The sequence below is a fragment of the Pygocentrus nattereri genome, chromosome 29 (genome assembly GCF_015220715.1).
Source record: "Pygocentrus nattereri isolate fPygNat1 chromosome 29, fPygNat1.pri, whole genome shotgun sequence".
Classification (NCBI taxonomy): Eukaryota; Metazoa; Chordata; class Actinopteri; order Characiformes; family Serrasalmidae; genus Pygocentrus; species Pygocentrus nattereri.
In genome coordinates this window covers 14,088,870-14,105,572 of record NC_051239.1, presented here as the reverse complement: position 1 = coordinate 14,105,572, position 16,703 = coordinate 14,088,870, and the positions used below count along the sequence as shown (strand labels likewise).

The 16,703-nt window shown below is 39.2% G+C and overlaps 1 protein-coding gene across 1 annotated transcript in view; it reads left to right on the top strand.

The window, feature by feature from the left end:
• LOC108432091 overlaps positions 1-15,289 on the top strand; it is a 45,752-nt gene extending 30,463 nt beyond the window's left edge. Inside the window, exons 16-26 of the mRNA XM_017705690.2 lie at positions 105-313; positions 1,126-1,270; positions 2,256-2,720; positions 3,874-4,147; positions 6,207-6,324; positions 8,998-9,142; positions 11,365-11,578; positions 11,766-11,875; positions 13,133-13,256; positions 13,974-14,084; positions 15,063-15,289. Of these exons, the coding sequence (XP_017561179.1) occupies positions 105-313; positions 1,126-1,270; positions 2,256-2,720; positions 3,874-4,147; positions 6,207-6,324; positions 8,998-9,142; positions 11,365-11,578; positions 11,766-11,875; positions 13,133-13,256; positions 13,974-14,084; positions 15,063-15,143 (1,996 nt within the window). The 3' untranslated portion in view covers positions 15,144-15,289. The remainder of the gene's footprint in view (positions 1-104; positions 314-1,125; positions 1,271-2,255; positions 2,721-3,873; positions 4,148-6,206; positions 6,325-8,997; positions 9,143-11,364; positions 11,579-11,765; positions 11,876-13,132; positions 13,257-13,973; positions 14,085-15,062) is intronic.
• Positions 15,290-16,703: the final 1,414 nt, after the last annotated feature.

The following is a 16,703-nucleotide window of genomic DNA, read 5'->3' as shown; positions in this document are numbered from 1 at the left end:
ATGAATTTGAACATATTAAAGCAACTTCCTCAATAAAATAATAATTAAACTGTTTGTGTGTGTGTTTGTGTTTGCGTGTGTGTGTGTGTGTATGTGTACTCCAGGGTATTTGCTGCATGGCAGACGTGTGCGCAGTGCCATAAGGAGAGACAGACTGTAGCTTTGTGGTTTGTGCAGCACAGGCTCTGCAGCACTGCTTTCTCTCAGTGGAGGAGCGGCTGGACTCGACAGCAGCTTGCCAGTAGCAGGGCCAATCACACACTCCACCTGAGGGCCAAACACATGCTGTGGGGCTGGAGAGAGTACACACACAGTGAGTCAGCCACACCCAACTTGATAGACACTGATTTAGTGATCAGTGACCTAACTGGTTATTCAATTCAAATTAACAATCCAATAATAAAGAAGCAGATATCAAGTAAGTCTTATTATTATTGTTTTGATGTAGACATGAATCATCTCTATAATTTAATGCAAAGTAGGATTTTTTGGCCCAAATGGTGGTAAATATGAGAGGAAAAAGGCACTTGTATCTCTGCTAAATGTCTGACCACTTAGAGAAGCTGTGTATAATTTGGAGCTCTTTAGCCATTACAGTGTAAAGCCAACTGAAATAAATTAAAAGGATACAATGTTATAAAACCCCCAGCTCTGGTTCTGGCTTTAGCGAAGAGCTAGGGGTGAATCTGACAAGTTCAGCTGACCAAAAGCTGTTTTCAGTTTTTAGCGGTTTTAGTGCTTAAAAAACACATTTCCTCTTTAATGACATGTCCAAGCAGCCTCAGCAGCCTGGTCAGGGTTGCCAGGTTGGGTGGAATCCCCCACAGTAGCATTGTATTCGATTATTTATGACAATAATTGTTTATTAATGATGTTTTTAAATTAGCTTGTAGTTTAATAAAACACTGGAACTTATTCTATAGCCGCAGTCCTAGTGGAGTATAAGGTTGTATCACTTGTTAGCAACATTAGCCTTAACATTATCTCCAGTGCAGAATGTCTTGGTTGATTTGGTTGAACATTTATGGCCAAAAATGGAAAATGATGTACATGTGATCATAACTACAGCCTTAAGAAAAGTGATGTATAAGGCTGGCTGTATTGTGCTGTAAATTTGTGTCCTAGACAGGTGTCGCATGCATGTCCACCTGTGTGTGTTCATAGAGGAGAGAGAAAGAGCCTTGAAAAGAAGAGCTCTTCTCATCTGGCAGCAAGCAGTGGAAAATTTAAACAGAGCCCAACAGTTTTCTCGAAGAGCTCTACTCTGCAGGTCTGTATTGTCAAACTGTTCACTGAGTGATCAATGTCACACGATTTTCCGCTCGGCTAGGATGTAGTCAAATACTGATCTCAGACCACAGCCGGTAACTTGCCATAGCTTCACTCTTAGTTAGCTGTGGTGGCTCATTTGTTTTATAGGCATAAAAATTATTTCATAATTTACCATATATAAATGGCAAGACTCACCTAAATGTACTGTCAAGTAATTTTGTCCTTATTCCACACAGTCTGTCCACATTTTCAATGAACTACCTTTTATCTTGTAATGCAACACACCAAGTCATACAGACACGCATGCACACTAACCTCTTAGCATTTTGTTTTATACAGATGTGTCCAAAAATATTAGTGCCCTTTAACTGTGTTAAATTAATGCAAGATTCATCCTAAAAAAGTGTAACTATCTTATGACATTCATACGTTCATGACTTTTGATTGCAGTGGAACAAAACTAAAAGCTAGGAAAATAGATAGTTGCTTATAATGCAGACAGATTCTAAAATGACATGGACAATATAGTTGAGGCCGTTTAAAAATCATAACAAATTCTTGTATTATGACCCAAATTATACCTCAAAAAGCACCCAGGAGTGTTTGAGAAGAAAGCATTTGTAAATTCTGAAGTGGCCTGCTATGAATCCTGATCTGAATAACACTGAATACATGAACTGGAGTGGTTAACTTAAGAAAAGTGGGCCAAACTACCAGGTGAGAAGTGCGTAAATCTATTTTACAGATACAGAAATGGCTCAGTTGCAATTTTGTTTCTAAAGGCCATGCTGTGAAATATCAGGCCAAGGGTCCCAGGATTTTTGTCCATGCCAGTTTCATTTGTTTTATTATTAAAACAATATGTTAAGTCATGTTCTTTTAAATGCAAAATAAATTTTAATTTAGTTCACAAAAAACATTGTTTTTTCAAAAAGTTGGATTGTACCAACACTTTTGGCCTGTTTCTGTCTTCATCTCCCCAGATGCTTTTCTAAGTGGCTTCGTGTGTCCGAGAAAAACAGAAAGTTGCTCTGCATCTCACAAGAGCTCCAAGAATTCCAAGTTCAACAGCTACAGCAAAGCGCCTTCTCCCTGTGGAAACAACGCTTCCTCCACGATCACTCCCAAAAGCAGCGTCTCCGCACACTGATCAGCAAGTGGACAGCGTTTATATGGTTACGGCGTGCTGCAAGACATCGAGACCAGTGCGTGCTGACCCATAGTCTGCAGCAATGGGGAAGGGAACTGTACATAAAGAGGAAGAGAAGGGAGACAGCACGGATAGCTCTACACATATGGAGACAGCTCGTCTTGCGAGGCAGAGTTGAGAGAGAGCGAGTACACAACGTCCAGAAACTGAAGCTGACCCATACATTCGTATACTGGACTAGAGTGGTCAGATTGAGCATCAAGAGCAGAGATCATCATGCACAGAAACAGAGAAGGAGGTAGAATGAGTACAATTTACAGAACGCACCACCCTTGGACTTGATTTCCAGTTAAAATAGTCATCAGGCCATTTTTTTAGTTTCAGGGAAAAAGCAGAAAACATATATTTAACATATAGTTACACAGAGGCCCTAAAAACTGAATATAATGTCAAAATGTTCAGTATTTAGTGTCTACTCCTTCTATATTTTTCCACAACTCTAAAGTTCAGTTTTAGGAGGTGGTTGCATTTTCTGTTTCTCATCATCCAAGTAATCCCAATTATAAATTTAGACTCATCAGTCCACAAAACGTACACTCTCAGAAATAAACATACAGAACCATCACGGGGTGGTTCCCTCAAGGGCACATCTCAGTACTCTGGGGAATAATAACTGACTCCACACACCCCTTTTCATCTGCAGGCTTTTATTTTATTGTCCTGGTTTAAAACATTAAGTTATGAAATATGAACTTTTCCACTTTTCCAGTTGGACCTGTTGTACCTTTTGAGGGTACATTTCAATTTTTTATACCCCGATGAACAAAAAATTCACCTGCACAGTAAGTTTATTTCTGACGCTATACTGCCTGTTTCCTTTTCTCAGCAGCTTCTTGACTTGACTTTTCTCTGTGATTAACTTATATCTGATCCTTAGAAATACCTTCTGAAAAATGACTTGAATTAACATTGACAAATGACAAAATCACAAGAAAACATACATTTAAATTAAAATACAAAGTGTAATAATGTTACCTAGTACTAACAGTCCAACAGTAATCAGCAAGCATACTAGGACTTTTGCTACCACTTTAAAAACTGGAAATGTCTTAATGAAATTGCTTGCTGTCACTGACAGCACAGAGATTCTCAGAGATTCATTTTTAATGGCATGTTACATCCCATAGGTCTGTCATTTACTATTTCACATTAGATTTCTCAGGAATATTCTTGTTTTTAAACATATAACAATTCTCTAATTCTCTAATTTGAGTACTTACATGCTATATAATATATATGCTATAATATATAATATATGTATTATATTACAATTTACAAGCCCTTTCTCTCAAGCAAACTAGTTATTGTGTGATTATTTATCTGCCTTAGCCCTGTAAATTAGGCAGTGCATAAAGCCCCTTTATAAAGCTGAGCTTGTCTTCTTTTCCCAGACTGCTGCTGGCCTGGCACATTCACACAGTGACAGCCCAGGGAATGCGCTACAGCGAGGCCTGCTTCCAGTACAGCATTGAGCTCAGGGTGGTGAGCTCTTGTTTCAGCCTGTGGAGAAGGGTGCTGATCCAGACCCAGAGCTGGCAGTGTGTCCTCGAAGACCGCCTCAACCTCCATTACAGCAGACTGACAGCACAAATCTTTAAGCACTGGAGATCAGCCACCACACAACGCAGCACAGCCAAGAAAATCAACACAGCTTTACTGCAAAAGGTTGAGATTCTCACATTGTATTCAGTACCTGCTCCTTGCACTTTTATCTCTTGGCTTCCTGACCAGAGATATTCCTGAGAAAATTTTCACCTAAATATTTCTTCAGTGGAGAGGATAATTAAATTTGTTTTTAAAGTTAAATGAATACTTTCATTAAATACTCCAAATATAGTCATCAGCCAGGTTTTGTGTTCAGACAAAACATCAGATGTCAGAAGGCTGTTACTGCTGTTTCTAGCTAAGCAATGTACTTTTGACCATTTTTACAGATAAGTATGTTATACAGTGTTATAAACCCCATAAAAAAGTCTATTTGAGATTACTTAAAAACTCAAAAGAAGTTTTTGGCAGTGCAGTATTTACAGTGTTAAATGATGGGGTATAAACTTCCATTACTTGCTACCTTCATTAGATATAGATAGATATAGATACAACATCTATCTATCTATTTAAGCATGCAATGTTGACAGTGTTAACTGATGGGCTATAAGCTTCCATTATTTATTAACTGCATTAGCCTCTTAGCTCTAGTGCAAAACTGAAGTAGCAAACTTTGGGCACCAGGCATCTTGGTTAATCAACTACATTTAGGGTAAAAGGAAAATCGTGTAGATTCAGTTTAAAAGTAGAGCTTTAAAGAGGCCTGAAAGTTTTGACCAAACTCAAATTTAGTCTGAGAACTTTCTGACTGATGGCCTTTTTCATACCTGAAAGTCCGATCCAAGGTTTTTTTGGTTTCACATTGCAGTTTAGCATTTGCGTCATTGTGTTGTCAATTCAACTTTCTGTTTGGATGGAGAAAAAATGAATGAACAGATTAATTTCATTGCCATTGTACTGATAGTATTATGGCATTACTACCAGCAGCACCAAATTCAAGTGCAGTACTTGAGACTAGTTCAAATTAGCCAAATGAACATCCTCATCATGCAAAAGTTATATCATCATTGATTTTTCACTGGAGCAAATTACAGTTTAATATTTTGACTCCTCCTCCCTTTGTGTGCTATTGTGGGTCATTTTAATTGTCTTCTTATTCTCTTCTTTCTTCGATTGTTTTATGGTTCAAAAGTCCAAACCATCCAAAAAAGTGTTTTCATACTGCAAACAAACTGGACTATGGTTTAGTTTGATCCCATCTGGGAACACCTCTTTTGGTCAGACAAAATGCAGGTCCTTTGGTCCAGACCATGGTTTGAAGCACCTTTCACACCTGCTGTTTTGGTCAGAGAAACTGAAACGACCAAAGATGAAAGCACCCTGAACCTCACCCAACCTGAACCACGTTATCATTTTTTGAGTCTGAACCTGACAAGAGCCCATACAAAGTCTGAAACTGACATGAGCAAAATAACATTTTGTCCAAAATTGGCACAAACAGGGTGCTGGAGCCTATCCCAGCTGTTCCTGGACAGGATGCCAGTCCATTACAGGGCAGATTATACAAAACATTAATAAAATATTACTATACAGTAAATTAAATGAAAAGTAAATATAAACTTGAGTTATTCATCAAGTAGTACTAAAGTGTATTAGTCTGGATAATCATTCCATAATATGCAGCTTTATTTTCCACGTATCCATTATCTCACAGGCGTGGGCCTCATGTATCTTGGACAATTCACAAATTTATGATTCCAGCATGCCAGATTAAAAACCTTGACCTTAAGCTTCCAAAGGTAGGAAAGAAGAATAAAGTAACCTGAACATCAAATTTAAACCTAACCTCAGTCTGTCACATATCTGGGATATAACGTCCGAACCCGGAGCATTTGGGTCTTATGAGGGTCAGACAAATATTTCTAACTTTAGCATACAATGTACCCCAAGCAAAGCCTTGATCTATGCCTGTGAATTCACATTTAGATCATCTATAGGTGATGTCACATTATGATGTGGAATATATTGCAGTGGACTCTGAACGGGTCTTGACCTTCTTGGATCGGTGATAAGATAAATCAGTAGCAGTTTACACAATTTGAAAATGCCATTAAAGGAAGACTGAAGATGCATGCTGTGTTGTGGTTGTGGAAGTCATGTTGCACGTTTTCTTTTGCAGTGGTATGTGTGTTGGCTGCAGCAGAGAGATGCACTTAGAACAGCCAACCAGTTTCATGCTCAGAGGCAGAAAGAAGCAACACGGCTAGTTCTAACATCTTGGTCAAGATGGGCTAAAGGTAAAACCAGTAGTAGCTGTAGTTACTTGTCATAATTCTCTGTAAGTACAGGCATTACACTGTCATATGGATTTAAACAATACAGTAATATCAAGCAGCATTCTAGCTGATGTGGTTCAGCACAGCTGTTGCTATGAAAGATACAGCCAGCGTTAAAATAGATAAGATCACTGCTACACTGTACCCCTTTCATTTAGAAGGACTGAAGCCTGAGGCTGAATGCGCAAAACCTTTCAGAGTAGGGTTCCTGTTCACTACAGCTATCTTGATTTAGACTACAGGCCCTGCTCAGGTTCATGTCATTTTCCACTGATCTGTGATACCCTCAGAATTGGCCTTTACACAACTAGCATGAACCCCTTCAGAGGCTTAGATTGCCCTTGTCTTCGCAATATCAGACATGAACGTAGAAAAGACTTTGGCATGCTTATTCAAGCCTGCATTATCTCCTAATACAAGGTTCTGTCTCACTGCTTTCTCCATGACAAAATAAGTGGAGAAACATAAGAAGTGCAGATGCTTGCAGATAAATGTTCTGCATGATAGAATTAAGCAGTTAACATCCTGCCATTCTGTAAATGTATAAAAATGCTAAGCAGACCCAGTTGACCTCAATTTTGGATGGCAAGAGGAAAAGATCTAAATGACTTTGAAAGGGGGTTCATTATTGTGGAATAGATGTCAGGAGCTTCAGTCAGAACAACTGCTCAACTGCCTGGTGTTTCGACAGGACCAGTAACTAAATGATATGTGGATTTAAATATATGGAAATCAGAAAATTGGTCTGGAAATTGTGGTCAGAAGTTCACATTCAGTGACGACGAGCAAGAAAAACAGTTCAACACTTGTTAATCAGGTGACTGAGATTGTCAATGGGACAGTGATCAGGTTGTACAAATAAAAGCAGTCCAACCACAACTACAGGCAATAGTTTACAGGGAGGTGGAAATATGATCTGGTCATCCTGCACTATATTCTTCACAAGTGAGTGAGGTCATGTGTGATGTACACCAAGAGAACAGTACAGATGTGAATGATTGAAGCCTATAGTGATGACACCCTGTGGCTCTTTAAGCTGTGATGGGCATTTGTCCACTTTTCCGCATAGAGGAAAGTTGCACTGTCCTATGATAAACCACGAGGGGTCACTAAAGATGAGAATACCCAACATCTTACTTAGACACTTAATGTTGGTTTTCCTTTAAATTGTCATGGAAGGTGTAGTTGATTAGTCACTGCAGTGAAAAAACATGAAAAGTAATGCACACATGACACCACGTTTCCACAGTAACATGCAGAATACGTGCCAAAATGAAAAACAAAACTTCTGCTCCATTGTTTTCACTTTGCTTGACCTCTCTGAATTTCAGAATTGAATACAATCCACCTTGAAATGTAATGAAGGCACATCTATCGCCTTGCACCTTGCAGAACTTCAAACAGTCTTAAACCAGTATAGTGGATCTTTTGCTTTTTGGGTTATCATTTATCATTTCTGCATGTTAGTGTTTAAACGCAGTCTCATGTGTGCATTTTATTTGACTTTTTTGGTAGCAAATACGTTTGGGACAAAAAAGAGGACAAACAACATGTAAACTTTTGCTTTTTATTTTGGCCCTTGTCTGCATGTCACCTGTGTAAACATAATGTCATATGTACTGTATTTCACTGTTGTGATTGTTACAGTTGCATCTCAGTGAGGCAAATCTGTTTAAATTACTGCTCATGTAGGGGCTTTTAGTAAAGTAAGGTCAGGTTTTGTCTTTTTACTTTGGCAAAGTAATGTCATGTGTGCTTTGAGTTCAGGTTTTTCCACTGTTTTGACAACTTTTCAATTTATTTTTAACACTATATTAATGCTTGGGTAGGGCTTCCCTTTTCTCTCCAAACAGCCTCAATTCTTCATTGCATGGATTTCAAAAGATGTTGGAAACATTCATTTGAAATTCTGGTCCATGTTGACATGATTGCATCTCACAATTCCTACAGATTTTTTCAGTCAGACACCAAACTCATTGTCATGTTCATGAAACCAGCTTAAGATGGCATTTGCTTTGTAATATGGAGCAGTATCATGTTAGAAGTAGCCATGAGAAGTAAATTGGTGGCCATGAAGTGATGCACATGGTCAGCAAGAACACTCTAATAGGCTGTGGCATTCAAGCAATGACTGACTAGAAATAACAGGCCTACAGTGCACCAAGATTTCCCACACCTTTGTCACAGCAATTATACAGAGTGGTTGTGTTAATGTATTCTTTGTTAGCTCAATCCAGTTTTGGCATCAACAAGGCGTTTCCATCCACAGAACTGCTGCTCACTGGAAGTTTTTTCTGTATTGCACCATTCTGAGTAAACTTTAGACTGTTGTCCAAGAAAATCCCAGGATCCCATCTAGCACAAACATTCATATCATGGTCAAAATCACTAAGATCACATTTTTTCCCCTTTCTGATGGTTAATTTGAACATTCCCTGAAGCTGCTGATCCTTATCTGCATGATTTTATGCACTGCTGCCACACAACTGGCTGACTAGATAATCGCATGAATAAGTAGGTGTTCCTAATAAAGTGCTCAGTGAGTGTAGATGCTCCGATTAAAATGGCAGATCAGTGTTCTGCTTTCACAAGTATCTAATGTAGTGAGTATAACACTTTTTCTCTCTGTTTTAGAGCATAAAGGCTGCAGGCAGATGGAGGAAGCTGTGCGTCTCTGGTTGGAAGGCAGGCGAGTGTGTATGTTATTCCATCAATGGGTTAAAGCATACCAGCAGCACCGGGTGGCCTGCTTCAACAGCCAAAAAGGCCTTTTACACAGGTAAGCACTACACTATATAGGCCAACCTCATGTTCATAATTATAAACCTCCTTTAAATTGTTCAGAATGCATAAGTAGTGCAGGCTGCAGGTAATGTTTAACAACCAAGCACTTATCAGTCTATCAGCTCTTAGCAGTGATATTGTGCCCTTGAAACTTTAGTGTAAATACAGAGTACAAGCTCCAGCACACAAGCGCTCACACACAGCACCGCTGCAGAGCTTCAGCTTCTGTGAGGTGGCTGAGCTCCTTTTGCTGTTTATTGAACTTCATCAGCAGAACAGGCTGATACTAGGGGTTGTCACGGGAAATATGACAATATTCATGATAAATTATGTCACAAAATGCTTTTCCGCGTATATTATGGATAACATTTGGTACTTTTAGAACACTGTATGCATGTTATATTATTCCATAATTAGTCTTATTCATAAATCAGATTTAGTGCAGCACATTCTGTGAAATGTTGAATAAAAATCATTGCATTCTTATCACTGTAGTATTTTTAATGTGGTACTGCTGGTACTTTATTCTTCGTTCCAGCTTATTAAACCATTAAAAAAAGGAGAAATCTTTACTTATCAAGATGTCAAAGTAATGTGATGTTATATTTTTGCCAGATCTCCCACCTCTAGCTTTTACCCACTGTTATTCAGTTACACTAATTAAAAATAAAAAATGGTGTCACTTTTACTACTTGATGAATCCAACTTTTCTTCTTCTTGAACCTCTTTCAATATTCTCAGTGTTAAACAGAAAAACACACTGGACTTGGTTCAAAAAAAAGAAAACAAAAACATGTCATGTATGGATTTCATGGCATTTGTTGATATTTAATGATGCTGGCAATAATATGGGGTGGTGCAGTGGTTAGCGCTGTCACCTCACAGCAAGAAGGTGTTTTCTGCATGTTCTTTCATGCAGGCTGCTTCTACAAACATTAAAAGAATGGAAGAATGGGTCACTCTCAGGAGCTCAGTGAATTCCGGCATGGTAGCGTGATAGGATGCCACCTGTGCAACAAGTACAGTTGTGAAATTTCCTCACTACTAAACATTCCACAGTCAACTGTCGGTGGTATTATAACAAAGTGGAAGTGATTGGGAACGACAGCAACTCAGCTATGAAAATGACAGAGCAGTGTTAGCAGATTCTGAGGCGCATAGTGTAAAGAGGTCATCAACTTTCTGCAGAGTCAATTGCTGCAGACCTCCAAACTTCATGTGGCCTTCAGATCAGCTCAAGAACAGCGTAGAGACCTTCATGGAATGGGTTTCCATGGTCAAGCAGCTGCATCCAAGCCTTACATCACCAAGCGCAATGCAAAGCCTTGAATGCAGTGGTGTAAAGTGCTGCCACTGGACTCTAGAGCAGTGGAGACGTGTTCTCTGGAGTGACAAATCACGCTTCTCCATATGGCAATCTGATGGACGAGTCTGGGTTTGGCGGTTGCCAGGAGAACGGTACTTGTCTGACTGCAATGTGCCAAGTGTAAAGTTTGGTGGAGGGGGCATTATGGTGTGGGGTTGTATTTCAGGAGTTGGGCCTCGGCCCCTTAGTTCCAGTGAAAGGAACTCTTAATGCTTCAGCAGACCAAGAGATTTTGGACAATTTCATGCTCCCAACTTTGTGGGAACAGATTGGGGACGGCCCCTTCTTGTTCCAACAGGACTGTGCATCAATGGATGTGTGAGTTTGTTGTGGAAGAACTTGACTGGCCTGCACAGAGTCCTGACCTCAACCCAATAGAACACCTTTGGGATGAACTAGAGTGGAGACTGCGAGCCAGGCCTTTTTGTCCAACATCAGTGTCTGACCTCACAAATGTGCTGCTGGAAGAACAGTCAAAAATTCCCATAAACACACTCATAATCCTTGTGGAAAGCCTTCCCAGAAGAGTTTAACCTGTTATTGCTGCAGAGGGTGGGCCAACATCATATTAAACCCTATGAATTAAGAATGGGATGTCACTCAAGTCCATATACGTGTGAAGGCAGATAAGTGAATACATTTGGCAAGGTAGTGTACCTTGTATAAGGTATAAGTTCTTGTTTCTCGTTAGCTGCGTTAACCTTGTAGTTCCAGAGCAAACCTAAAGAAGCAAGTTTTAGATACCAAGCTTGACTTGGCTGGTCAACTACATTTAGGGTATGAAGAAAACTGTGTTCAACCATCGCTGTAAATCAGTGCTGTTTTGACTCTGAGTCATGATTTTCATTCAGGTCGTTCTGCGCATGGAGGGCTGCTGCCGTGGAGACAAAGCAGAAGTGTCAGACTGCTGAGGTGCAGCTACAGCGATTTCAAGTCAAATCAGCTTTCAGAACTTGGAGGTGGGCTACAGCATCCCATAAGGCTGTGCAGTCCCTTGCATGGCGGATGAGGGAGGCAGACAGGGAAAGGCTTCTAAAAGCTGTGTTCCAAGCATGGCACCATGAGGTACCAGGAGTTTTTCATAATTTTCAGGTTTCGTTAGGTTGTGGCACACATAGTCGTTACTTGAGAGGTGCATTTGCAAAGGTGTCAGAGGAAAATCTCTGTCACAAAATTCTAAGGCCTAGTGTGAACAGTGACATTTCATTGGATTCCTTCTCCTTCCCCACTTTCCTCACCTTTCTCCCAACAGATAATGGCCCAGAAGCAGCGTGATCTACACCTTAGTGAGAAGTTTTTTTCTCTTTGGGTTCAGGAAGTTCAGAGAAGACAGTCAGAAAGGCTGCTTCAGGCGAGATTGAGGTAGCTTCTTCTCCAAAATGATATTCATAGCTGTGCTGAGAAAAGCTGTTGTAATGTGACCTAATGCCAACATTATCATTGTACAATATAACTATCCTACAATACAACTGGTTCAGTATATTTAGATTTTATTTAGAGGTTCCTTAGTAAAATGAAATATATTTTAATGGGAAAACGCATGATTTACAAAACTGGAAGTGAACCGGTTTGTTCATAGTCAACATACATGAACGTGCTTTTATTATGTTCAAATGCTATTTTTATTGTGGCTGTTGTACATAATGTTTTGATATCAAGAAAGCTATGGTTGTGATGTCCATTATACCTTGCCATGGCTGTTTTTTAGAGAGGTTACACCCATCCCCTTTCCTCCATCATTGCTCGAATCACAATATTTCGCACAGACTACGTCAACAGTGTGTAAGTTAATCTGAGTTACAAGGAAAAAATATATTATTTGTTATTATTACTTTTGAAAACGTCAGTGTCAGTTTGGCACACAAGGGAATCTGCAGAAAGAGGCTTTAAGTAAATGAGACTCTCAGTGTTATTACTATAGTGACCAGGCGTGTATTTCCTGGGACAGCCATTTCAGACAGCAGTACTGTTTTTTACTACATATAATGTGCCTTATGCACACATGCAGTGATTGTGTAATCACCTGTCAGATCAGCTCTTTGTAATATGGGTAATTGGAGGAAAATGTCTAGACAGAAATCTGGCCAAACATTTCTACTGACAGGAGTGAGGAGGATCTGCTACTGGGCAATTAAGTCTGAGGTTTTGCATTTTTTCTTCAATTAAATCATAGCCTAGTGTCTAAAAGGCATTTATATTCAGTTAATGAGTACTGTCAAAGTTTACACTCCAGTCCAGGCAAACTGAAGCTGCTGCATTGGCTAGACACTGTAATGTTTTCACACACTGTTGCTCTATTCAAGCACATCTTCATTTTTTTTGTTTTTGGCTTTTTTTGGTTTTATTGCTACTTACTTCTGGTACTTGGCATATCTGCTTACTGGCAGAACATCAAACGCACCCACCCATAGCTTGAGCAGCATTCGCCAGCCTTTTAACACCAAACTGGGCATCAGGGAAAACAAGTTAATGACCCATAATTAGCCATTTGCTCCAGTCTCATTGCTAAGATACTGCAAACTTCTTATTTTAATAGCATAAAGTAAGTTGGTGGAAAGTGGAAGTTTCTGCTCATTTGCCTCTGTTGGTGTGCACTGTACTGTGTCTGTACTGTGACAGGGCTAAGTTGCTGAGACGCTGGCATTGCAGAGCGGTGGAGCGAAGAGAACAGAGAGAACTAATTTGTCTACACTGGGCCTCCTGGAAGAGCCAGACTGCTGTCTCACTACTCTACACACAACAAGTGACATTATTACTCTTATAAAGAAGGAAATAGTCAGTCATTATTATTGATATTATTATCATTTCGGTCATTGCCACAAGTATGTTTCATAATTGTTATTAGCCTTTGCAGCAAATCACAGTGTGCATTACAATATGTAGCAGTACAATCTCAGTGCTAGTACTTAATATTGAGTTATCACAGTAGCTTTGTGAGTAAGTTTGCAAAATATAACATTATTTTATCATATCATTATAAATTAAGTCGCAGTACACCACAATCTGCTTTTCTGAGCATATTCTAGCTATCATTGGTGCTTAAAAGACACTTACCACTTGCACGTTTCTTTACAAAGCTTAATAAGTCAGTTAACTGGATTTAGTGCAGTGCAATGTGTGAAATATTGAATGAAACCCATTGTGCTCATAGTTTTTGATAAGTTTTTTTTTTTTTAATGTGGTATTACCGGAGAACTGTTTCACCTTATCAGCATCTGAAAAAACTAAATACCGTTACATGACAAGGTGTTTTAACTATCATGTAACTGTATTATGCTTGCATATTTAGGAGGCTATTTTTGAAGTTCAAAAAGTTCGTGTTTTCTTATCTAGACCATTCCCATTGCAAAAAAATGTCATATGACTGTCAGTCTACATCTGTTCTTACTATGTTGAGTTGATATGACAAAGTTGGCGCAAAGGTCGCTGAGGCTAATCTCACATTTTTTTGTCTCTCCAGCATGAAAGTAAAGTGCTACAGAGAGCATGGCTCACCTGGAGAAAGAGGCGTATCAGGAACAAAGTGGTTGCTGCCTACACTGCCAGCCTTAATAGATCCCTGCTGTTGAAGGTGAGCACTACACCCTTTTAGCTTTTTGTTGCAAAACATGACACGCTACACTATACTTTCTGAAAACTGGGCAATATTGATGGCTTGAGGTACATTAGCCCACATGCACAGTACATTTGCATACACAAGAACAAGAAATCCTCTAAGCAGCAAGTTCATTTAACATTTCTTGAGCATTATGATAATGTTAGGTTCCTGCAGAGTAAGAATCATTAGTCTCATTGTTTTCATTGGTCACTTCAATTCCAAATATTGTGAATATTTAGCAATTCGGTTTCAAAAGAGAAGACTACATCCAGATGTTAAGCTGCAGTAAGGGTGGACTCGAAGGGTGGATTTGAAAAAAATAAAGCTGCGCTATGTAAGATACTTTTGTTAAAAAATTTTAAAAATTACTGAGACACAAAAAAAAAAAAACACTAAAATAGGTGTTGAGTTTTTTGGACTATGTCATATGACTCAAAAAAAAGTCTGGTACATTGTTTAGGTCTCCGAATCAACATCATCATACTGATGAAGATATGATGACAATAGTAGATCATTCATTTACCACCAAGGATGGAAGACACATCCTTCATGATGTTTTGTCTACATTCTACGTACTCCTTTAATAAGCTCACAGTCATTAAATTCGAAGCACAGCCCATGTTACAAAAATTATTATATTTTTTATATTAAGTATTTTCCACACGTTGCGAGTAGTTACACATTTTCACCAGAGAGGTCACCAAATCCACAAAACTTACATGGTGTAGCTTTCTGACATTTTTAGATGCACGGAGGTGTGGAAAAAGTTGCACAGTATCAACAATGAAATTGTAATTAATATATGCAGAATCCTTCATATTTCAAAAGCAGTGATTCTACGGCAAATAAGTTGTCAGAATATAGAATTAAAAAATCGAAAATAAACTATGGCGCATAGCTTTCATCAGGACTGTTTTAGTCATGTGTGCTTTCACTGTGTTTTAATGGCAGGCTTTTCGTTTATGGTGGAAGCAGGCCTTGGTCTTAGGCTTCCTGCCCAGCAGAGCTCCAACTCGCTCCTACTCCCTGTGACTGACTGGCCAAGAGTGGCAGAACATGCTGGACTGCAGTTAACTTGACACCCTCATTAAACCTCCTGGAAGCTACAGAGCTGTTTAAACTTTAACTCTTAATATCATTACAAACATACAACTGCAAACTCTGCCTTTTAAATAAAAAAGTGGCAGCTATATTAAATCCTACATGTCTCTACAGGATTCGCTTTGATTACTTCCAAGAAGAACTCCCTGCCATTATGACAAGAAACCTAGAGTGCAAGCTTCGGCTGAATCTTTCATGGCCAAGCTGCCCCCAGCACTTCAGAAAGCTCAGATACATAAATGGCTCCTAAGGTTTCCTCATGGTCAAGGCCTGGCTAAATGTGTCTGGATGGAAGGTCTTATATCTATAAATATATCTTGCATCTGTTTTGGGGTTGCCTAATGAAACGTGGGGCTGCTGTTATGTAAGGTTCTGTGTCATTAGTGGTAATTTATATCTCTATGACACTTTCCTGACTAGTAATGGAACTGTACAACATGCACTGTGGAGAAACTCATGGAGTCCATGCCAGCTCGGGTTTACTGTGTCAGAGGTAAAGGGGAACGTTCCAAAGACTAAACAAATTAAATAAACCACATATTGAGCTGATTTATTTACTAGTAAATGGTACAATGATTAAAACTCTTTCCATGAATAATTGCATGCTTACAGTGGTAGGTAAGCAATCAGCCCCCAAATGGTGATATTCTGCTAAACCGTGCAGTTAGCTAAAACCTAAACAGATTTGCACTTACTATGTAGAACTGCATTGAAAAAAGTGAAGTCAACTATCCTGTCAAACTGCTGATCCACATGGATTTAGATGGATACTTGTTATTTAATAAGAGCCAAGCCAAGTCCTAGTTCTAAGCATTGACCTGGCATGTATTTGATTTCTGCCAATGTTCTCTCCAAACAGAGCAGCCTGCCAGGTCGGCCCAACCCCATAGGACAAGTGTTGATAAATACTTGGCTTTACTCAGGAGTGAAAAAGGATTGGCCAATCCGTATCTTGCTGAAGCATGCTTTGGTGTTATTTTCTGGTACAGGTACAGGTAATGCCAGTACTTCTAGAACAATGAACAACTGCATACATCATTTAAAAAGACTGACCAATTACCAAGATTCTGTAAATAATAACAACCAACATCTAGCAACTCGTAGCTGATTTGACGCCTGGCCTTCGAGCCATTTTTGAAGTGTGACACTACTGTTTTGCTGGTAGTTTGTCCATTCCAACTTGTTCACAAATCCAGAAAACTAACTATAGCAATACATAGGCCTTTATTGTATTGATAAAATGTTGTTGAGGATCACAATGTTATATTTCCCCCCATATTGCCACCCTTAAACCCAGAAAAGTGGCACTATTTGTAGTCGGCAGGTCAGTGGGGTTGGTTATGTAACACTGGACATTCCTAACCAGTGTTGTCAGAAGCTAATCTGCTGTTATAAACTGCCCTCCACTGAGAGACTGACTCGGAGGGCCGACTGTAAACTACAATCTTATAGTTATCCACAGCACTACTTTACCCAGAACACTATTGGAAA